General features: G+C 38.2%; 1 protein-coding gene across 1 annotated transcript in view; it reads right to left on the bottom strand.

Moving 5' to 3' along the window:
- EEFSEC (eukaryotic elongation factor, selenocysteine-tRNA specific) overlaps positions 1-23,950 on the bottom strand; it is a 197,578-nt gene that overhangs the window by 69,671 nt on the left and 103,957 nt on the right. The window contains exon 7 of the mRNA XM_050958545.1: positions 837-1,478. Coding sequence (XP_050814502.1) covers positions 837-1,478 — 642 coding nt within the window. The remainder of the gene's footprint in view (positions 1-836; positions 1,479-23,950) is intronic.

Raw genomic sequence — 23,950 nt, 5'->3', positions numbered from 1 at the left:
GCAAGAAGTCCCAGGTAGTCTTTAATGATGGGTTGTGTTTGCACCATGACATAGCTTACCATATGGAGTGTATGACATGCATAATATATAATATTCAAGGCACCATGTACTCAGTGACAGGCTTGATCTAAGTCCTGTGGCAATATTTCTGTATATTGTAGCACACCAGTGCAGACAACAGGAGATTCTGTGGCATGTTGAGATAAATTTTAATCACTCAGGTTTTTATTTAATTTAATATGAAAATTAATAACACAATCAATAGTGTTCTTTAACGTGACATTAATTTCTATCTATTTTACGCTGCCTCTACATTTTTAATATTCAATGTACTGCACAATTTTGGACTGAAACTATAGAATAACTGTACTATACATGCTAGAGGAAGCAGAGGTTTTGGCAGCTAGGTAGAGGAGAGTTAGGGCTCCTGAGAAAGTGTGGGAGGCCGTTCGAGTTTGCAGACAAACACACCAGCTAAATTGTTAAAATGATAAATTGTGAAACTGTTAATGTTGACAATGAAATTGAGACCATTAAATTTCTAACTTACACCCCCACCACAAAGGGATAGTGCTGTTAACACCCTTTGTAAAGGCGACGGTTTTTGAATGACCTCAAGCTCAGACAGGAAATACTGGATCAGCTATGTACAATCTTTCACAGGTTTTCTTTGCAAACAAAAGGCCTACAAAACTAAATTTTTAAAAAACAGAAGCAGGAATTATGGAGCATAATTTGGTGGAAAATTCCACAGTACTGTGGTATACTTGGGATCCAGATCACAACACAAACTAATTTTACTTTAGCAGCATAAAGTACTAAGAAATATAGCTTACCCTTTCCACTTGTCCTTCCTTATGCTTCAGTTTGTACATTTTCAGTTTTGGAAGAAAAGTCTCAACGTAGTTCTTGTCTTCCATCCCTTGAAGCAATATCCCATGGAACGCCAATCTGCAGGTGTTTGCATGAATATCAGTATCCAGCTTGGAGCCAATCACAAGGCAAAATTTAGGACAAGTGACAGGCTTTTCAAACTCCAGTAAAGCCCATTGTTGCCTCGGAAGCTGCCCTTCTCCTGTTTGGTCATTTTCCTTGTTTTCCTCCGAAGATTTTGAGCCCTTGGATAAGTATTCCTCTTGATAAAGATATTCCTTTTCAAAATCAAAAGCATTCTCCAGGGGTTCTTTGCTGAAGTCAGCAGGGGTTGGGCTGAAAAACATCACTTTTCCCATGACTGTTTCATGACCAACTGTGATATGAAACTTGGCTTTGGTCTGAAGAGCACCACGGAAATACTGGATTTTCTTCAAGGAGATGACAGCAGCATGTATGGTCTGGAGAGATTCTGGAGTACAGATCAGACCTCGTTCTAGCAGCTTGGGATCAAACTGGGTCACACAGACGCCTACTCTGTCACCCTGCATGGCATACGTTACAGGAGTATGGAACATCTGCATAGATTTGACTTTCTTTGTCACCTGTTTAGGAGGAAACAAGAATAAGAAAAGTAACTGTATTTGTATTTACCTGCATGGAATGAGTGCCAAATCACAGTGTATCTAACCCTGGCTCTCTGTTAAAGATTCACATTGTCCAGAAGAGACTGAAATTTAAAAAATGAAAAGCAATCAAATTAAGAATATATTCACAAAATTATCTAAAAGGAACCCTGATATGATTCTCCCAAAGAGTTTTATTTTCATCTTCTAGAATGTAAAGTCATCAATGCTCGGACTATCTTGATGTGTGTGCCAACTCTGCAGATATGGCTACCAGAAATCAGCAAACCAATGAAAATTTGGTAATGCATAAGTCAGATGAAAAATCAGCTATTCCATTTCCATTTATTATAAGAAAGTGGTAATCTAAGATATCATCAAGATGAGTAACAGCCACCTATGTAACTACATAATTTTATTTTCATTACTCTCTTTTTCCCTTACCCACCTCTTGTTTCACGCACTTATTTATTGTATCATATTAAATCAGACTGTAAGCTATTCGGGGGCAGAGGCCCTCTCTTAATATGTATTTGCACAGAGTCGAACACAGTGAGGTCGTAGAAGGTTCCAGAACAATACAAACAATAAAAGCACACTGCCAGGCAATCGTCTGCATTTATCTAATAATAAATATTAATGCACACATTCATGCATACCAGTGTACAAAGCCCCAAGTCAGTTTGAAATAAAAATATACATTCAACCGGACTAACTGCAAAACAATTAATGTAAGCCATAGCTCTAGTTTTAAATATTAACATTTATTCTAACATGCACATGGACTGCTCTAGAACGCTGTGCAGGTAAGGCAGTTTGCATGAGAATCTTATATTAACACATACGGGTAGCACTTGAAGACAGGCCCCTTTAAATAACCTCTGAAGGTTAACTGGAATCACTCTCAACTTAATTATCCAAATATCCACATCCAAACTCTCTAACCAGATTTAGTCATGTAATAAATAAATAAATTATAATAGCAGCAATCATATTATCTTCTATCCAAGTTTTTGTGTGCGCACGCACGCCCGCTTTAGTAAAGGTTCATCATTCTTCACAGCCTGTGTGAAGTATTATTATGTCGATTTGACAGCTGGGGAAACTGCGGCACAGAGAGGTTACATGATTTGCCAAAGGTCATGACAGGCCAATGGCAGAATCCAAAATGGAACATGAGTTACTATGGACCTTATTAGCGTTTGGAAAACCATTCACTTGTTCTGATTCCATCCCATGAACCAAGCACTTCACAATACTATCTCTCTAAGGTCCTCAAATTTCCATACTTGATTATGGTATATTTTACTTTTATATTAACACACACATGTATATGCATATTAATATATCATATTTAGTATTTTTAACATTGTTCAAGTTTTCCCCAAATCCACAATGAAAAGTTACAAAAGAAGGCAGTGAGACAAAGATTTGACTATGCACCTCTACCCCAATATAACACGAATTTGGATATAACGCAGTAAAACAGCGCTCGGGGGGGGGGGGCGGGGAGCTGTGCACTCTGGTGGATCAAAGCAAGTTCGATATAATGCAGTTTCACCTATAACGCGGTAAGCTTTTTGGATCCCGAGGACAGCGTTATATCAGGGTAGAGGTGTATTTGGAAATAAATGTTTCTTCAACAAATATATGAAGATGCTCACTCCAAGAGTTTAATGCAAAAAGGTGCTGGAAGTTCCAGATTAAACGCTGCAGCTAAGAGTTTCTTGAGTCTACAGCTTTAGCCCTCACATTAAAGAAGACATCCCTAGAAACATTTCTGAGAAATAAACGGTGGAGTTAGTTTTATTAAAAACATATTTCAAGTCATCTACCGCTGGGGGTGTACCCCTTTACTCAGCTGATAACACCATCGTACTCACTGACATTCACACACAAAGGGATTATCCCACTCACTGAGGGTTTTCCCTGAAATTATTAGAGGACACTAGTATCAGAGGGGTAGCTGTGTTAGTCTGGATCTTTAAAAGCAGCAAAGAATCCTGTGGCACCTTATAGACTAACAGATGTTTTGGAGCATGAGCTTTTGTGGGTGTATACCCACTTCGTCGGATGCATGCATCCGACAAAGTGGGTATTCACCCACAAAAGCTCATGCTCCAAAACGTCTGTTAGAGGACACTATATCCCTTTATGTTTTAGTTGTTACTGATGTCCTCCACTGCTAATGAGCCACTGAACCACTGCCACCTATGTCTCAGAGGTAGCTTCTTTTTTTTTCTGGTTTTAAGATTGAACGACAGGAGTGGACACTCAGACAATGTTCAGCGGATTTCATTTAATGTCTAGTACTTAGCACAAACTCCAAAGTGCCTAAAAGAGAGGTTACTTCTGCAAATGTGTCTAACAGTCTGTATTGCAAGAGTGCAACAGGTGAAAGCTACTTCCATAAAACCACTCAAAGAGCAAAAATCTTCCAGACAGCGTACCAGACTGTGCAGTGACACCGAGAATCCATTCCTACATTTGAAATCTATACAAAGTATCTGTCTAGCCACTATCAGAAGCAATCAATCATTCTTACGGGTCATCTATACTGCTCCATACAACAACAAAAAAAGTCACTTTTTTTTTTTCAGTTGAGTGAACAGGCAATGCTAAGAATGAGAAGATTTTTCAAAACCAAAAGGAAAATAGAAACAATTCCCCATCACACCAAGACCTCATCAGTTAGCAAAGTGAACTGAGCAAACCCAATCCTTCTAAGTCCCAGTCCATAGGCAGGGTTTCAATCTCAATCTTAGACTGGCAGTTAATCTTGTCTGGTGTCCTTATTAATTGTTTACTTCTATTGGAAAGTGCTGAGTAGAGTAAAGAGAGCTGCGGGCATTGCAGAAGAGAAGGAAGAATGACTCACATAGAGGAAAAGGGGAACTGTAGAAACTCAGACCAAAATAATGGAAAAGATGCAAGTCCTACGGCCCTAATTTTGTTTGGTCAAAATCTTCAGCTGCTGGGAAATAATGATCCTCTTAAAATAGGTCAGTCATGAATGAAAAAAAGAAATATTAGGATACTATTCCTTTTTAAACAAAGCAAAAACAGAAAAAAATATAGCAGACAAGCTATTGGGAACAACCTAAATTATGTATCATCTCACTCTTGGTTGGAGACATATTCATACACAGAAAGGCCATTTGCAAGCTGCACGAAGATTAATATTGTTTGGGTGCACTGGATGCCTGGCTTCTAATCAAAAACAAAAGTAACAGCCCTTTTCAGAGTAGGAAACGTCATTGTTGCAGCCCTTTTCAAATCAAGTGTCATATCTACGCCTGTGTGTTTCACTGTACTACAAAGGATGTGACAGGGAAGAGAGATCAGAATATAAATATAAGTGAGAAACCCCTTCATTAAAAAGGCTAATGATCTTAACTGCTGTTTGCTGGAAACACTGTAAGTAGTGATATCAAAGCCCATGCTAAGCTCTACCCACTATTTTGCTTTCAAACATTTTTTGCACAAGTCATGTGCATAGTATCCCTTCAGCCAAGCACCCCAGACAATGTTATCTATCTAGCTGGGCTAACAGGAGAAGACCTAGCAATTATCTTCTATATCCTTCACTTATACCCTTGATAAGCTTTCACCTATCCCCCATCATTCCTGGCTGCTATCTGTACCCTCCTTTTTCCCTTACCCACCATCTCCCTCTTGTTTCCACCACAATCCTATTTACAGCACAAATGCCAAGGACAAGTAATGGTGGGAAAGATGGGCAGCAATGTATATAGTTACTGTCAGTTAAAACACAAAATGGTTTTTGAAGATGTAAGTTCAGAGCAACGAGTCCACATCGCAGAATTTGAAAATAGTACCTCATGTTACCAATTCATACTACCTTGGAAAGAAAAAGTCCTTCAATCTCTCATGTGGCAGCACATTTAGAAGGCTTACTGTCTTTTACAGCAGTGGACAGAGAGAATGGACTTAAAAGAGCTAACCTGGTATTCTTCTATCCCTTTCATTTCCTATGTTCCTCGACACAAAAATAGCAACTGAAGCTTGTAAAGAGAATCATAACTGCACAAATTTATGCACTGAAGTCATGATACATTAGAATCTTCTTCATTGTTTTACGAAGAACATGCAGATTTTAAATATCCCATCTTTAAAAAAAAAACTTGAGCATTTAAAAGGACATTGACTAGGACTTTTTGTATATTTTTTTCAGTCTTTGTAAAACTCTTACAAGTTCATCATCAGAAGCATCTTGCAGGGGATTCCAAATAGCAAAGAAAAAATATAGAATAAAAATTGCAGGAGTGGGAAAAGATTACTATTTGCCTCTGTGTACATAAACTATATTAACTTTAGATTAGATATATATATTGTGAAAGAGCTCCGACCTTGTCCCCGTGGGTCCCGCGCTTCTAGGTGGCATATGCTAGCCTCAGTGGCTCACTGGAACCCTCCATGTAGCCCTTCTCTCTCTAGGGCCAGGGTTACAGTCTACTGAGCCCCTTTCATTATAAGCCAGCAAGGAGGTTGGTGAGAGAACTCTCACAGTCTCTGTTGTCCCTAGAGGCTTATTTCACAATTTAGCCTCCTGTCCTAACAGGGCCTGACTTCCCCTCCCAGGAGGTCTTTCTGTAGTGGCAGGTTGGGGGAACCCGGGCCCGCCCTCTACTCCGGGTTCCGGACCAGGGACCCTAATGGCAGCAGCTGCTGGCAGCCGACCTTTCACTGCCAGAGTTGCTACATTTCCCTGGGCCACTTCCCCATAGCTCTCTAGCTTCTCTCTTCTTCACCCTTACCTTAGGGCTTGAGGGTGTCTTCATTAACCAGCCCTTCAGTCTCACTTCCTCTCCTCTGGCTCTCTTCAGCCTGACTGGAGTGAGCCCTTTTATAGTAACAAAAAGGGCCTTAATTAGAGTCAGGTGTTCATATTATCTTAATGGCCTCACTTGACTCTTTGCAGGTTAATTGGAGTCAGGTGTTCTCATTAGCCTGGAGCAGCCCCTGCTCTGGTCAGTCAGGGACCAGAAAACTGCTAATCCAGTGGCCAGTATATCTGCCTATTACTACTTTGTTGTACCCAACTGGCCTGGGTCTATCACAATATGTATTAACACACATACTCTATATATTATACATACACCCCAAATAAACTTAAATGCTTAGGCGTAAAATGCCTGACATTCAGAAAAATAAGTATTTCATTAAAAGAAGCAGAAGAAAGAGGTTTTTGTAATTTTTCTTTTATGGGATATATATAATATTTTCAAATTATTTTCCATTAGATCAGCAGTTCTCAAATTCTGGTCTGCAGTGAATTGGCTAGTCATATAGCCCTGGCTCCTCCTCTCTATTTCCAAATGTTACATTAGATTAAAAAGCTAAAATTACATTAAATACTTACTGGTACTTTTCAATTTAAGCAATTGCTGTAATTGCTACAACTATGTTTGAGAATCTCTGCATTAGATTATATACAATGGAGTAATTTTCAAACTGTTCCCAGAAGTTTTAACAGTATGGCTCCCATTAATCCATTTGCTGCTTGTCCTCTTCTCTGGTTTCTGTGCTATAATGGAAATATTATTTTATTGGAAAGTTAGCATCTCACATTGATAGACCAGGTATGTAGAGTAGTCTGGTAGGTGGTTTAAGACATCACACCCCTCCATGTGCTTGGTACTTACCCTTACATTTTCTCCATTTATCTACTCTCACATACAAGGTTCTTATTTGTGTACCTGAGGCCAACAGTTAAGTCAATGATATCGCACACCTAAAACTGTGTCCGTAGCTTTACCTCCTAAAGTTCTCTTCTTGTTGGTATGGGGGTACACAGTAAATGGATCATAAAGGGGAGAACCTTAACTGAGCATAGCATCTCTCTCTGTCAGCTGGGCTCCAACAGTGAAAGAACAGAGGACATGGGGAATGGTTTCTCGCAAAAAATGGTTTCTGTTTAGTGATGAGGAGAACTAGAATTACATCTCATTCTAAAGGTCAGATAGAGAAACTGGGAGAAAAGTGAATCAGTAAGTTGATCTGGATCAAGTAACAAGGCAAAGGAGCTTTAAATCATTATTTCCTGTTGCCTGGGCAGAGCATAAATATCAATAAAGTATTTTGCTCTATCTCACTCTTCTTCCATTTAGCTTGGGTAGGCAGCAAAAATTACAAATTTATATCTAAATTTGATAGCCAGCACATTGCCGCAGCAGTGAGCTGATGAAGGTCCTTCAAGCTGCCAGCAAAAGAATGAATGGGACATTCAGATATGATGTGCTCTATGGTTTGTGCCTGGTGATCACAGCCACATACAGGTGTTTGCCTCATTTTCCATTTAAAGAGGATTTGTCCACATCTCCCATGAGATGTCCTAATGCAATTCAATCTGCACCAGTCTTTCTGACATAAACCAAAACCTGGTGGTTCCTCAATAGGATCAACAATGAGCTGCTTGTTTTGAGCAGTCAAAGTGTTCCATGTGATCTCCATTGAGTCTCAGCATCAAAGTTGGGTGTAAGGATCTTGATACGGTTCCACAGAGAGCTGCAGGATTTTAATCTTGTCTTTGGTGGGTTCTGCAGGTCATGGTGCAGTGGGATTCTCATATTTGCATTGACATGATTAAGAAAGCAAGATGTGATTCGTAAGAAAGCCCCATGATGTTTCGGCCAATCTTCTAAAAAGCGTGACACAAGACCTGACCTTATCACAGGTGTTCTTGAGGTATTGTCAAGAGGTCAAACTGCAGTCCAGGGTTAAGGCCAAGATACTCTGGATTAGCTTCGTTGCTGATGCTCTCACCACAGAACTACACATCGAGTTTGATATTAGACATTTCATTGTTTAGATGGAAAGCAGTTAGCATTGGGTTTTTTTGGATTAGGCCTAAGTTTCCAACACTGGAAATAATCAGCCATTGTGCTAGATCTCACGTTAGGTTGCAGCTGATGGTATGGAGGCTTGTATGCTGAACAGCTAGAACAATATCATCCGCAGACATGGATTTCCTTGACTCCACTGCTGGTATATCTACAGTGTATAGATTAAAAAGTACTGGAGCCAGGACAGTGCCCTGAAGGATGCCTGAGTTAAGAGTTCTTGGTCTACTGATCTGGCCATTAAGGTGTACCTTAAAGCACAGGTCCCCAGTCATTGCCGCCAAGAGATGGCATCTCACTCTGACCTGGACTGACAGACACATTCTTCGGTAGCTTAAAAATACTCTAACATTGTTTTGTTCAGGGATCGCAGTGAGTGGCTAAATCTCACCTCTCTGTTTTGTCTGGCCCTTAAAATACAAACCTGGAGAACACTGGAAAGGACCTGACAGGCACTTAAGATTGGGTTTTTGTTTTCCTAACATATATTCAGTTTCCCTACACAAGGGATCTCCAGAAATTATAATATAGCTCTAAACTTTTACATATTGTGCTGGGGTTTATTACCACAGAAATTTTGAAAGGAAAAGATCTATTAGAGCTTCCAGTCCACCTTTCGACAAAGGAGATTGCATCATACATTTTGGAGTATTTTATCCAGCCTCCAGTGGTTTTAAAGTCCTGAGCAATAGAACTTTGAATCATAAATTGCAGCCAACTTCTTGCAAAAATCAATGGAATTTGTTTGGGATTTTATTTGTTTTTTCTATTCTCAACTTTAAATCTTTACAAAAAGCATGATACGTTTTTAAGAAACTTCAGCCTCATGATCTTCATGACAAAATCAGAGAGAAGAGAAGCTGGGGGAAAAGGACAGTTCAATAGGTCCAATAAGTGGAAAGTTATTTTAATAGTCTCCCCTGGAATTCTAGATCTGTAGAAACATCAAGAAAAGGAACAATATTGGGTGTAACTTTAAAGTTAGCCTTTGCTGCATGCAAACAATATCTGTAAACATGGTTAACTTGGATACCATTATAATTGTTACTACAAACTTAGCTCACAAGGTCATTCACATTTTGTTTCTAAATGGTGGCACAGAGGGACTGATTGTATCTCTCACTTTGTAAATTAACACACATGTATTGAAATTTTACGTCCCTTACAAAGAATAGGGTTTTATTATTTTTTTTAATTTAGATTATCCCATTAACATTCCTAAAGCGTTATGTACAGGTTTATAAAGGGGGTTAAAAAGGGGATTGGAGGAAACCCATGAAACATATAAATAAAAAACCCAAGGCAGAGAAACATTAAAACAAATGTGTTCAATATAAGAAAAGAACCTGTTATTTGAAGACCAAAGGAAAAGCCCACTAAGATTCTCAAAGTAGTTTACCTAGAGACTAATAGGAAACAGGATAAAAAAAAAATCCACTAATGACTTTTTCCCCTGATGTCAGAGCTTCTTTTCCTTTATTTATCCAACTTTCATTAAGTTATCAGTGTTCCATATGTCATAGCTCTTAGCTTCTCTAGATAAGAACCACAGCATCCTGCTATCTCCCAGTGCTGTGACTGCATCTTACTGATACTACAGATATAGCAACCCAACCCTCCTGTAACACTGGTGGAACCACAGAAGATACAGTAAATAATAAATACTAATACATCAGATAAAAATTGCTAGGTTATAAAAATACCTAAAGTTCCTATGTATAAGAGTTAAAAACTACAGAAAGAAGATACCAATTTAAAGCCCTGGGCTCCAACCAAGGGTGGAGTAAGGAACAGGCACTAAAGACCCGTGCCTAGAGCAGCAGCAGCTCCTGGAGCTATCGGTTTATATGCAAATCTGAGTTTTGTTTTGTTTTTTAAATGAGGGGAGGGGGAAAATTTTGAAGATTTTCGGCACTTAACTCCATGGGAGTTAGGGTTCTAGAGACCTTTAAAAATCTGACCCTAAATTCATAGTCCTCATGGTGACGAAGAAAAAGTTTGAAAATGTGACAAGAAACAATGTCTGCCTGAATCTACAGACAACCTGAAACAATATCCTTGAGAAGTGAAAACTGCGCTATGCATCTCAATGGGTGTTTAAACCAAGAATCTCTGCTGTGGGGAACACTGACAACACCATCCCTGCAGATGATTGCATGTGTGGATGGAGGAGAGGAATGCATGAAGACCCTTCAACCAAGCACATCCACGCCAGTTGTTGGGGTAAGTCCCAGAGGATCCCACTACCATTGCCTCTTTGGAAGAGGAGGGGCCCTCTGCATTCACCATCCCAAGTAGGGCAGATGCAGGGAAAAGCTTCTGCCATCAACCTGATGTCAGACCTCATCACAAGCTCTGTAGCAGGAGCAGCATTCATGACCGCACTGTACATGCTGAATATTCAACATAAATAGCAAAAACTAGACTAAATGTAGATAACTTTCTCAAAAGTAATGTGAAAAGGGACATTTAAAAACCCACACAATGCATACTTAACCTGTTGAACTCACTGACAAGAGTTTAAAAAGTTAAAAATGGTTTGACAATTAAAAGATAGGAAAACATCCACCATTATGGGTTTAACATTTTATAACGAATGTAAATACTCATGCGTTAGGGCATAAACCAACCACTAACTGACAGGAATTAGGATAAAATTTCCCCTTTGGGCAGGTTATTTCATAACTTTCCATTGTGTAGTCTCTATGGCCTTCCTCTGAAGCATGTGGAATGGGTCACTAGTGGACACAGATTGCCAGACTAGATGAACCACTTGTGTGATCTGGTAATTTCTATTTTCCTGTGAACTCTTGTCTAATTTCAAATACCGCATCTAATTTAAACTCTGATCACTTAACCAAATCCAGAACTTTATCTACCTTTAACCAGATCATTTCCTAAATCCTTCTCTAAACCTAAGATATCTGAGTTTCTCTCCTTTGGGACTAGAGGTGATAATTTATGGATATCAGAGAAAATTTCTACAGATCCACAAATGATGATGCCATTTAGCAACAAAGACAAACAGTTCCTGGTTGAAGGCATCAAGGGACACCTGGAGCATAAATTCAAGGGTGAGTCAGTCAGGCCATCCAAAAAATCATTAAGTTGGCTTAAAAATGTGAGCTATTTTTAAAAAAAATGAAAATTGGGCTTTTATTTACCTTCCATTTTTGAGCTTTTCAGGTTCACATTTTCAAAAAAAACAAACAAAAAACAACAACGGCCCCTCCCAAAAGGTGAGATTCTTAAAACCACACAATTCACCTGATTAGCGATTTAAGAAAAGTACACAACTTGCAATAAAATCACAAGAGTTGATAAGACTATTTATAATACAACCACGATGTGATAAAACCTCTTTCCCCAGAACCTAGATCGGAGAAGGCCATCTCTTCTCAGATAATCAAGGGCAAAATGGCAGATGGGACCTACTACACATTGGAGAGGTTATGATTGTGCTGATGTGCCTCGATAACACTTACTTTGTCTCCAGCTACCACGTGTGTGGAGTGGGGTAGAGAATATAATTGTGGATAAAATGTCTGTCCGTTGTGAATTACAGGTAAACGGGCAGAAATAAGAAGGGAAGAGTTTCTAGCGTTCAGTAGTGTCACATTATGATTGCAGTGCTGTCAGTGTAATCCTATACCATAAAATCTTTTAGGGAACTCCCCTCTTTTGATCAGATGTTTCAGATCCTGACAGCCCACATTGCAATAGTGGGATAAAACAGCTGATAGACCGCACAGCATTAAAGGAGTTAGCTAAAATTCCCTTATCACCAGCACAGAATCATCTTTTTTTTTTAAAAAAAAAGCAATCTGTCCAATAAGCTAAAGGCATGTCACTGATCTCACTTTAATGCTGCTCTGCTTTAAAGGTGTAGTTTCTATTTAATGTCTGCATATGCTGTATTCATACACACCATATCATCATACATACAGTGCTACACAAGTATAAATACATATACCTCTACCTTGATATAATGCTGTCCTTGAGAGCCAAAAAATCATACCGAGTTACAGGTGAACCCGCGTTATATTGAACTTGCTTTGATCCATCGGAGTGCGCAGCTCCACCCCCCCGGAGCGCTGCTTTACCGTGTTATATTCAAATTTGTGTTATATCGGGTCGCATTATATCGAGGTAGAGGGGTATTTCATAAAAACTACATAAAAAACATTCAGGTTGCAAAGTCAAACACTCAAAAATTAGAAAATGCCAGAATTACGGTTGCCCAACCAACTTTTATTCACCCATTGTGTGCAGACATTATGATACAGTCTTTAATTACACAATCACGTAATTTTCCAATAGAACCCCTGCCTCCTTCAGTACACCAGATGGATGGTGCTCACTGAATGGGCAGCTACTAAATATTTACTTTTATTTTCAGTAATCAATGTGTGGACCCATTCATTATTTACTGCACATCATTCAAAACCCTATACTGAATTATTAATTTCCTCATGGGCTTTTCTAGGATGCTCTTATTATACTTAGTTCTTTACAATCTCTAATGAATTAGCCTTCCCAACACCACTGTGAAGTGAGGTGATATTATCCCCATTTTATACATGGGGAACTGAGGCACAGAGAGTACAGGCAAAATTGTCAAAAGTATCAATTAATATTGGGCTCCCCATCTGAGAAGCCTAAAGCCTGATTTTCAGAGTACATACCATTTTACATGTTCACAGCAGAGCTCCCACTGACCTCAGCTGCAGTTGAGAATGCTCAGCACTTCTGCAAATGAGATCCTAGATGTCTCTGAATGGATATCCATAAAATGAGGAACATTCAGTTAAACCAAATTGTCTTGCCTAACTGGAGACTCCAGTTCTCCAGACAAGTATTCAACTGCCTCAGTCCTGAGGTCATCCTCTCTCTTCCACCAATCCCCTCATTCATTATATACGTTCCAATTCTTTTTTTTTAAAATCTAATTTCCTACTTTTTTTCAAAACCAATTGGAAAAAAAAGCCAACCTATGGAACTATACTAACCACCCACATAGGTCATCAGCAGGGTTCGGATCTTTAGATCCAACAGCATAGTACTCTACCACCTGAGCTAAGAGTAACTGTTAGCAGTAGAAGGATGTTATCTTCTATGTGGACTTGCCACTAAAGAGGGATGGAAACAAATACTTTGCCAGTGGGTGTCAAAACTATTTGGTAGACAGCAACTGAATGCTGACACCTAGGAATAATGAATTCCATTCCAAGTTCTATAGGTAAGCGTGTTCTAATGGTTACAGATTCTTCTTCTCTTGCCCCGTTCTACTCCTATCTTCCCCTCCCCACCTGCTGCTGGCATCCTCCCCACCTGACTCCTGCCCCTCTGCTCTCCAACCTGGCTTCTGCCTTCTCCCACTGCTCCAGCCTCTCATACCTCTCTTGCTCTTATCCACGTCCCCATCTTCTAAATCCTGCTCCTGTACCCTCTTCCCTCCCCAGTTCCTACTCATCCCCTGCATTCTCTTTTCCTCACATCCTCTGTTTCCCTCTCTTCCTTCTCCATGTTGCCTAGGCATCTGCAGGGGAGGTACTGAGAACATAGGAGAGTAAGTGTCCCTGCTCTCAGTTCTGGTGCCTGGTGACAAAGCAACATCCAGCAGACCCATGCTGAAGCCTGTACCATTGCTCTGTGGGGACAGGGTGTGCAAAGTCTGATCAGTACACAGAAGTTGGGAAGGGATGGTGCATACTCAGTGCAGACAGAATCTTTGTAGAATTTCTCTCTCAAACTTTAACTCTCCGCTGATCACATGTGAAGTGAGATTTTTCAGAGCCTTGTTGGTTGGCCAAATTTAGGCAGATTTTCATGGAGACAGCAAAATGCACATCCCTGACAGTAAGATCTTCCCCATCTGTCAAATTCCTCATCACTGTTCTAAAGCACAGAAGCACTAGAATTTCTCAACTAAATGACTGTAAAAATGCTTTTTAAAATGGATTAAACATTTTCCCTTAAATTGTTATTGAACAGCTAAACCATTTCAGGTGAAAAAAATTCACTCTGACACACACACCCAGCATGGAAAATTTCAGCCCAGAGTCTTATAATAGAAAATGTCAGGCAACCTTAAATATAAGCAGTGCTACTTTCACCACTATAATTTCTTTGTAATAGAATGCTTTGTTTTGATAATCTACAACATCAGTAAAAGCAGCTGAGAATAGTATTTTTTAAAGTAATGTATATAAATCCATTGTATTTAATGAGTGATCAATATGGAGAGTGCCTCGTACTCTGTATTTATTAGAGCTGTATTATAAATAAGCTTAACATTTAATACCAATTAAACCTCAATTTATCAAAATTGGTTTTCAAGCACATATTTCAAAATGTCCTTCCAAAACAACACAAAGCCAATGCAGAATGGATGAGTAGAAAACAATGACTGTGGAATTTTGCTCTTCGAATGAAATAAACAGAATTCCTCTTTTTCAACTGGATATTGTTTTGGAACAATAACAGGACTTTCATCTGAAGACTTCAAAGTGATGTACAAAAGAATATATCACAGCAAACACAGGGTTGAAAGGTTTATAAAGAAGAACTCTTCAACATGGATTTTTTCCTCCTTCCTCTTTAAAGAAGATTTTTGTTCACTACCAGTTTTTGAAAAGAATCAAAGGGAGAAACTACAAGCTAAAGCGGTAAAACTTTTATGTGTAAGCAACATTTGGAGCTTTGTAAAAAAGATGGTTTAGGTAGGATATGTGACATGTAGCCCAACGTGAGTAATATTATATCTCAAATAAAAATCAGCCCATGAATATACATAATCCAAAAGGTAATTCTCCCAATCTCTGAAATGTAATGGAGCCACTCTAGATCACTGAGGCATGAATATTTACCATATTCAGGCTTTACTGCTCTCGATCTGGGTTCAATTTTGCAAATTAAAATGAGGGCTGTGTGGATAGAGAGATTAAAGAAGAGCATCCCAAAGCCTGCCTGTTTCCTTGGTGTGGTAGCAGTGATCTGGTTACCCTTCTGTTAGGTTATTTCTTTTTACTTAATGGAGTAGGTCAGAACCAATTGAGAGTGGAGAGAGGAGGTCATTATTAGGTCACAACCTTGGAGTTAAAGGCTCACCAAGGAAAAACAAATACAGAGGGAACATAAAGCTGCATTTAAAAATAAAATCTATAATGAAAAATAATATTTTCAGGTCTTTTCACTTCTATTTTGACAGGTCAAGGTTCTTGTGCTCATTTCTTCTTCCTGGGCCAAATTCCTCTATTCTTTCTTTAAAATAAACTTGCTATTAAAAGCTTTATATACATAAAAAGAAAAAAATTCTGAATAATTACAGAGCAATCAGGTTGGCTTCTGTAGCTGTGACAAATGTTAACATTTATCAGTGGCATTTTGTATACAATTTAACAAAATACTGAAAATATAAATACTACACAGCATTACAGTATGATGCAGAATCAAATACAATATAAATTACTATGCACACAGGTAGACATCAATACATATCAGATTATACAGTGTTACATCTGTTATGTTCTTTCTGCTAATTCCAGCTAACCAAATGCTAGGTCTTTGCTAACTTAAAGTACTGGAAAAAGGCATCAAGAACTATTTATGGAAATGTATACTTTGCGCAATAAACACTGCTAGTTTATGGAAGCAAAAACAATTGGTATACAAAATCTTCCTTTATAGCTGTTTGCTTCTGAGTGATTTTTTTTCAAGTGGCAAACTTTGAAGAATTGGATTGGAAAGAAAATTTTTCATCTGAGTAAGTAGTGATGTTCACGATTAGGAGATCGTATAATGCAGATGGTGTAAATTAGCCATCTTTAAAATCTAGGCAGCAGAGCATGGAGTAAAGAACAAATGCATTTATCCCCTACCATCACTGCAAATACTTAACTGTAGAAAGTGCACGGAAGAACTGGAACAAAGTTTGACATAGCAACAAAAACAATTTACAAACGCACACACACCTGGTGGAAAAAATAGTCAGGATTACAGTAGTAATTTTGCGTGATTGCCCGCACATGGAGGTGCGGGGAAGAAAGCAACATATTCTGGGTAAAGAAGAAATAATAAGCTGCAATCTATAAAAACGCTGGAAACAGCTGAAAGTGAAAATGTAATATTCATCTGCTAACAAAAACAGCATTTACCATGGGGAGGCAGAATGTGATATCTTACGAAATACAACAAATTCACACTTTTTTGCCTGCAACTTACATCCTGGTACCAAAGGGTTACTGTGCTTTGAAAACCCTCAACAGCAGCCTTAGTAAACGTTTAATATTTTTCTTTCTGCTTTCTTAAAGGCCCCAGATGTGCTCTTGCAGATCAAAAGAGACCAACTTATAAAGTTAAACAAAATCAAGGGCTTTTGTTCCGAGGCATCGTTGCTGAACTAATTATTCCTGGATGTTGTTTAATGAAATAGTGGTGCCATATATTAAAACAGTTAACAGGATGAGTTGCATGAGTTATAGGAAAGGTCTGATCTGGGATTATAAATTTAACTTTTTCTTCAAAGGAGATGAAATAAACTGCTCACAACTCCCCAGCACTTTCTGTCACTGGAAGACTAAAATAAAGGCACCAAAATGTATGAAAGCTGGAACACAATTCTACATTTTTACCTTTCCCATTGATGATAGAGAATTAAAGAGGGGGAAATTCATAAACTCACAAGATTTCTTCCCCTGACTCAAAGACCTTTTGCTTTGGTTCCGCATCCCCCAAAACTGACAATCTCTCAAAATGTCATTACAAACATGAGTTAGAATGAATGAAGCTATGGAAAAGTCCTGGGAGAAAATGATTTCTTTTTACACTAAAGGATTATAAAAAAAACTAGACAGGTTTTCTGTCCTCTTAAACAACCCACAGTACATAATTATTGCCCCTATCAATAAGTATTTTTATTTTAATTATTCTATGAACAGATGGACAAGGAGTTACACATGCACAAAGTTTATTAGTACTGTTGGCTCTTTTAGAAAATATAGCAATGCTGAACCAAACATTTTTTAGCTGAATTATTTTTGTGAAACGTTTTTATTCTGCCAGGTTTACATGACAGACAAAAAGAAAGCCACTAGAGTTCTCCCAGGGACTTCTAAAGATAGGAAGGGAATTGTTTAAAATGATGGCTTTCATATACCCAACGATAAACACTTCACCTCCCCAGTTGTTGTCTCTTCTGTGTTTGTTTTATACAGCCTGACACCAACCGACCCAACACTTGCCACGTAATTAACGGACCTAAAAGCTGGAGATGCATACACTGATCACACTACACTGGATTATCCCAAAATAAAAAGTTCAGGGGGTCTTGACCAAACTGCACCACAATTAAACTGTGACAGCTGCTATGAATTTGTGTAGACAGTGCCCACACTTTTACTGAGAGAGGTCTAACACACAAAAACCTACAGTAGCCTATGAGATCATAAAGGTTCACCTAACAATGTCAGGCTGTGTAACTGTATTGACTTGCTTGGAAGAAAAAATCCCCTCAGTTGTTTGTATAGGCTTTTTTGATTAATCCACTAAAATGGTCATCCCTCTCCCTGTCCCTCCATCCCCCCTCCCTCCAGTGAGCTGTGACTTCATTGCATCCAAAGTTATATCATATAGTGGGTAGGAAGGCGTCCTTAAAAACTTAAAAATTAGTTTGACTGTAAAATAAATAGTTCATGCTATGTTGCACAGCATGTACATTCTGCCCATTACAGGAGCAACATACAAACGCTAGATGTGTAGCTTTACACTAGTATCTTAACACATCCTCTACTTGCCTAAATCTCTAAACAGTTATCAGAATAACAAATTCTTCCATCCTCATCTTTTTTTGTAATCCTGTTGATTTAATTTTTAAAGCCTCAATCTGACCAAGATTCAAACGAATCAGAGCTGTGGCCCACCTGCTTCAGTATACTCAATGTTCTGTGCAAGACAGCATGTTGCTTTCTTATTTAAAACAAAATCTGTCCCGTTTTCCAATATGAACAAAATGTTTTAAATTGAATTAAAATCCTTCTTCCCACTTTTTCATGTTACAATGATGGACAGAGGGTATTTAGAATTAAACTGACCAGAGAATACAATGTATCATAGAATCAAAACAAATCAGAGATGGAAAACACCTATTACATCGCCTCATTCTGAAGAGGGAGTCAAATTCCATTTTGAATTATGATTGGTGGACCAAGGTATTTATTTAGGACTCCATACTTCACAGCAGAACTCTCACTGAGGGCAGAGAGAGGTTTGCAAAAAGATCAAGAGTGGAATATGGCCAAAATATGGGGGTGGGGATGTTGTGCACAATAGTAACCACTATACGCTAGGCGCTTTCCAAATGCTTAAGGTTGGCCCCTACTCCAAGGAGTTCTGAGGACGAAGCAGAAGAAAGAGACCTGGAAAAAGGGGGAAAACAGTAGGCAATTTAGATAAAATGTGCATACAAATCAACTTGATTCATTATAAGCAGCAGAAGTGGGTCTTTAACAGAATAAATAACAGAACAACAACAGAAGTGGGCCTTTAAGAGGGACTTATAGGCAGACAGGGTAGGGATGTGCAAATAGACTCAGGGAGATCATACCATTGTTCAGGGGCTACCCTGAAGAAGTCATGAAGATCATTGTGTGGAAGTATGACAATGCGTGGATGAAGTTGAGAGCACTGACAGCATGGAGAGCAGCACCAAGCATGACAAGGAACAATAGGTAGGAGTGGCAGTATTAGGTAGAGTTTTAAAGTTGGTTTATGTAGATTCTAACATTCCGTCCCTTGTTATAACAAGAATATTTTTTTTGCCACTTGTTTCTCTCCTTTCCCTACCAATATCTCCACTATTCTTCCCTTTGTATTTCCTTGCAGCAGTTCCCAACTTTCCCCATCCAGTAGGCTTCACAACCATTCCCTTTTGCAGCATTCAATGATTAGGACTGAAATTGCTAACATTGACATTTCAAGTATTATAATTAGGCTTCTGTGTTAACATTCCAAAGAGATTGTGGGAGGGAGACCTGACATCTCCCAGAAACATTGCTTCAAGCTGTCCGCAGACTCAGACCTACAACATCACATCAGTTATAGCTTCACAACCAGTGACTTCTCTTTTTTTCAATGAAAGCTAAGATTATGCAGAATCCAAATATGCCATGTAGGCCACTAAAATATATCACGTACGCTGAATCCAGTTCTCAGGACATCCATCACCTAACCAATACAGAACTGTTCCTTACTCAGTACACTTTCTAATCCCTTGGATGTTTAAAACTACCTTGGATAAAAGTGATGGAGCTTCCACCATACCTTTTAAGGTATCATTCCATGATCAAAAAGAACTAATTGCCAAGAAGTTTTTCAGTTTTCTCCCATTGTCAATAGCTATTACAATCCTAAACAGCTCCTCTTCCTTTGCTTATAAATTTGTCTGGTTTATGTACTTGAAAAATGATGCAAAATGCATGACCATTTGTCTTTTGATACATTACATGTGTTATAATTTTATGTACCTTGTTTTATGAAAATTATTCAGAAAAAATGTCTGGCACAACAAACATCCTACAAAGGCAGGCATATCTATGTAAGATGAGGTACAATACTAAAGACACCTAACTAGCTTTGCTCACTCTGACAATTACACTGAAGGAAACATATGAGAAAGTGCCTTTAAAAAAAAAAGATAGCAATGACAAAAGGCAACAGCAAGCAATTGAAAGCTTGCACAGAACTAATGAATTATTAGTGTCTTTCTCTTACGGTAGCTACATATAACAGATCCCACTGCAGCAGCCATCATATCTCTGAACTTTTCCTCATTAGTTGAAACAGTTCTCTTCTCAACAACCAAAATAGCATTTGCTCTAGTCTTTGATAATGGGGCTTATCTCAGTGCAAACCAATTCTGAAGACAGACTGCCTATCCAAAAGTAGCCTTTACATGCAGTAGCAAGACCACTGAATAACCCAACTAGAGTTTGATAAGTATTACTATTAAGGCTATTACAATTACTATATAATCACAGTAATATCTGGGTACACTTGCATGGCTTGAAATGAGGAACAGTTTTAATATAGGGGACTTGGCAATGTCATTTGGGAAAAAGTATTATATTATTGGAGACACTCACAAGGAAGTCAAGAGTGAATGTGGCTCACTCAAAAAAAATTTTATATATATTTTTTTTTAAATCAAGACTTAGGCCAGGTCTACACGAGGAACTTTTGCTGGCATAGCACAGTTGATTAGAGAAGTAATTTTTGGTGAAACTTCTATGCCAGCAAAAGCCATAGTGTGGCAAAGTCATACAAGAACAGAAGTGCTCTCGCCAGTATAGCTACTTTACTCACCAAACCAGTATAAACTATACCTTCGAAAGCATTTTTTGGCTAGTACAGTTGCGTCTAAACTAGAAGGGTTTTGCTGGCACAGCTACACTGTCAAAAATTGTAAGTGCAGACTAGGCCTTAGATAAACAGACAATTAAGAATGACTTTTGATTTGGCCAGAAAGCCATGTCTCCACAGCCTGCCCAAGTAGTCAGTTGCTCATACAAATAAGGAGATCTAACTTCAAGCCCCATCAGGATTAAAAGACAGATAAAAGTATGGAAGAAAAGGAACTAGTGTATATACTCTTTTCCTCACAGGACTTAATGAGTTCAACTGGGGAGGGAGAATTAATACAACTTTGTCAGAGTTTAATTAACTAAAATACCTGCTGTTAGTCACCTTACAAGTTATTCTCCAATCTTACTCAAAGGCAAAAGACAGTTGTGTGCGACTGGATGTTCCATGTTCTGTTCATACAGTCATCAAATATTACATCCAAAGGGAATGCAAACAAGAGTTGATACCTGTTTTTCTTCCTGAAAAATGTAGATACTACTTATTGCCTTCAGGGTTTTTTATTAAACTGGCATAAACAATACACAGTTCGGAAATAAACCCTTCATATTTTCTCCTTTTAAAAACATTTATTACTGTCAGATAACCCAGAAGATGTTAACACATTTAGCCAAAACATAGGATTTGCAAAACTCAACTAAATCATTATGTCTGGCATGCTGCCTAAGGCAAAGGCCAATACCTGTTGCTTCAGAGGAAGATGCAATACCCCACTAATATACTTGAGCAATTGTGCAACAATGTAAATGGTGTGGTAGCTCTGATATTCAAATTGCATCCCTGAAGAATGGGATCCTATTGCTCTTACCTTACTGGTCATAAAAGAACATTCTTTTCTGATATCATGGTGATCAGCACTACAAAAAAAACCGAACCAGACAGATATAAATCCAGTCACACATTTCATTTTTTTGATGTTCTAACTTGAACCCATAAGGTGAAAAAAATTCAGAGTTTAAGCTCAAGCTTTGTTACTCTCAGTTTTGCTGGGGGTCTTCAATACATCAAGGGGTGAAAAAGTCATTCTGCACCTTTCGATTAAGAATGCCATAATGGAGCTTAGCATTATATTTGAATTTCCTGGCTCTTAAGAATTTCAGCACAAATTCTCTCAGCTAACCTAATGATTTTTGTGGTATAGTACACATTCAGCACAAGCCTTGTTTCTACAAGTCTTTGGCTCCATCTGCTGACTTTTAACATTAGAAATAATTGACAAGGGCTCAAAACATTAATAGTTTTTGGAACACATCAAACTTTTTTTTTTAAATCTTCCACATTTTTCTAAGTGAGTTTCACAAAGTAAAACAACTTAACACACCGAGTGTGTGGTCTAATAACTGTCAAAAAAGGGCTGAAGGGTTGAAACAACAGTGAAACAAACAGTTTTAAAAGGGAGGTACTCGAGGAAGTTTAGGGAAGAATAGTGGGTAAATGGACCATACCTGGAAAGATGGTTGAAATCTGGCTTAAGTAACTGGTATCTTACTGGCTCAATTTAATTCACAGAATCACCCCACAATTGAGTGCAAATGGCAACACGACGGAATTATAATAGGAGCCACAGATCCATACTGCAGTGCACTGGCAGGGCTTGATGGAGGGTACTTTACTCAACACCTGCCAACACTGGGTTCAGCTTTGGCCATTTTTCGCAAGCTCTCTGCTTCATGAAAACTACAACTTAACTATATTTATTGAAGACAAAGTCGTACAAATTGCTTTAGGGGCTCAGAAGCCCTAATATTTGTCTTCTCCAGCAGTGCAATATATTTTTCATTCCCACAGATTTCTGATCATTATCAGAGTGGTAGGAACTCAAACTAGATAGTATTTCCAAAGAAAAAGTACTACACAAGAAATACATTTAATGTGCCCATAAATATAATAAGGGAGAAGCCTGTGACCCAAACTTTACTTTAGGTGCTTTCACAAACCTGAAAGGGAAAGTTTGTGAACCATTTTTTACAGTATAAGAAAGAAACAGAACTTCAGTATAATACAGACCAACATCTTCTAACTTTGATGCCTGAAGTAAGGCAACTGAAACTAATATTAAATAGAAGTGGCCTGATTGTCAAGGTGCTGAGCTCTCACAACTGCCAGTGACTTGAATGGGGCAATCAGCAGCTCTCAAAATCAGGCCACTTTCATTTAAGGAGACTAATTTTATGCACCCAAGCTGGTAAATTTTGACCATACATTTTAAGTCTTTCTGCACCTTATATCTGTGCACTCTGAAAACACACTCCCATGATCATCTTTGAGGACACACGCACACACAAGAACACTTATACTTATACTGAATCATCTACGCAGGAATTGTTAAGATATGAGGGATCCTTATTCAACAAGCATCATGAATGACTTCTACATTGGGCTGCAAAAGTCTTAAAAGAGTGGTTTCCTTGGCACAGGTCCCCCTGGGGACCAAAAGGAGTTGGGTTTTTGTTGGGGGTGGGGGATAACTAAGATTAAACAGCATCTGATCCAGACCTTAACGTTCTCCCTTTCTTATCACAAAATAACCGTAAAGCTCATTACAGATTTGACAGAAAAGCTCTTTTGAAAGTAAAATACATAAAATCTCTTATAAGTAACATTACATAAAATGCATATTTTACTTTCTGGCACATATACAAAGGCACTAGATTGTAATTTTCTACACATTTCTTACAAAAATCCGTAAAGGTTTTATAATCCACTTGTCATGCTAGATAATTGCTTGTGTTTTTTATAAACAGGTGAAATAATTTAAATAAAATATGAAATAATATAAATTCTGCAAAGAGGTTCACAAGATGTTGCTAGCTGTGCATAAAATCCAAATAAACTAATCTGTGTTATTTCTCTTAAATGGGACATGCCCCTAAAATATTTATGAGTGAAAATGTTCTCAGATCAAGTGGGTTCAGAAACACATTTATGCAAAGTTTCACTTGGAGAAAATTTCCATTATAATCTGATTTTGGATTTAAACAAACTTTTACATCAGCAAAAACCTTAAAATATAATCACACAAACCAATTTAATAATCTTTAATGTAATTTTCACAAATACAAAAAAAATTCACAAAAATAAACATGCATACTTTAATTCATCATGCACACTTTTGACTATTACTTCTAGGGCACAAATGTATTCTCTGTCAGAGTCTATCTAGTCCTTCAG

This window comes from Gopherus flavomarginatus, chromosome 6 (assembly GCF_025201925.1).
Source record: "Gopherus flavomarginatus isolate rGopFla2 chromosome 6, rGopFla2.mat.asm, whole genome shotgun sequence".
Lineage (NCBI taxonomy): Eukaryota > Metazoa > Chordata > Testudines > Testudinidae > Gopherus > Gopherus flavomarginatus.
This window is presented reverse-complemented; position numbering and strand designations above follow the sequence as displayed.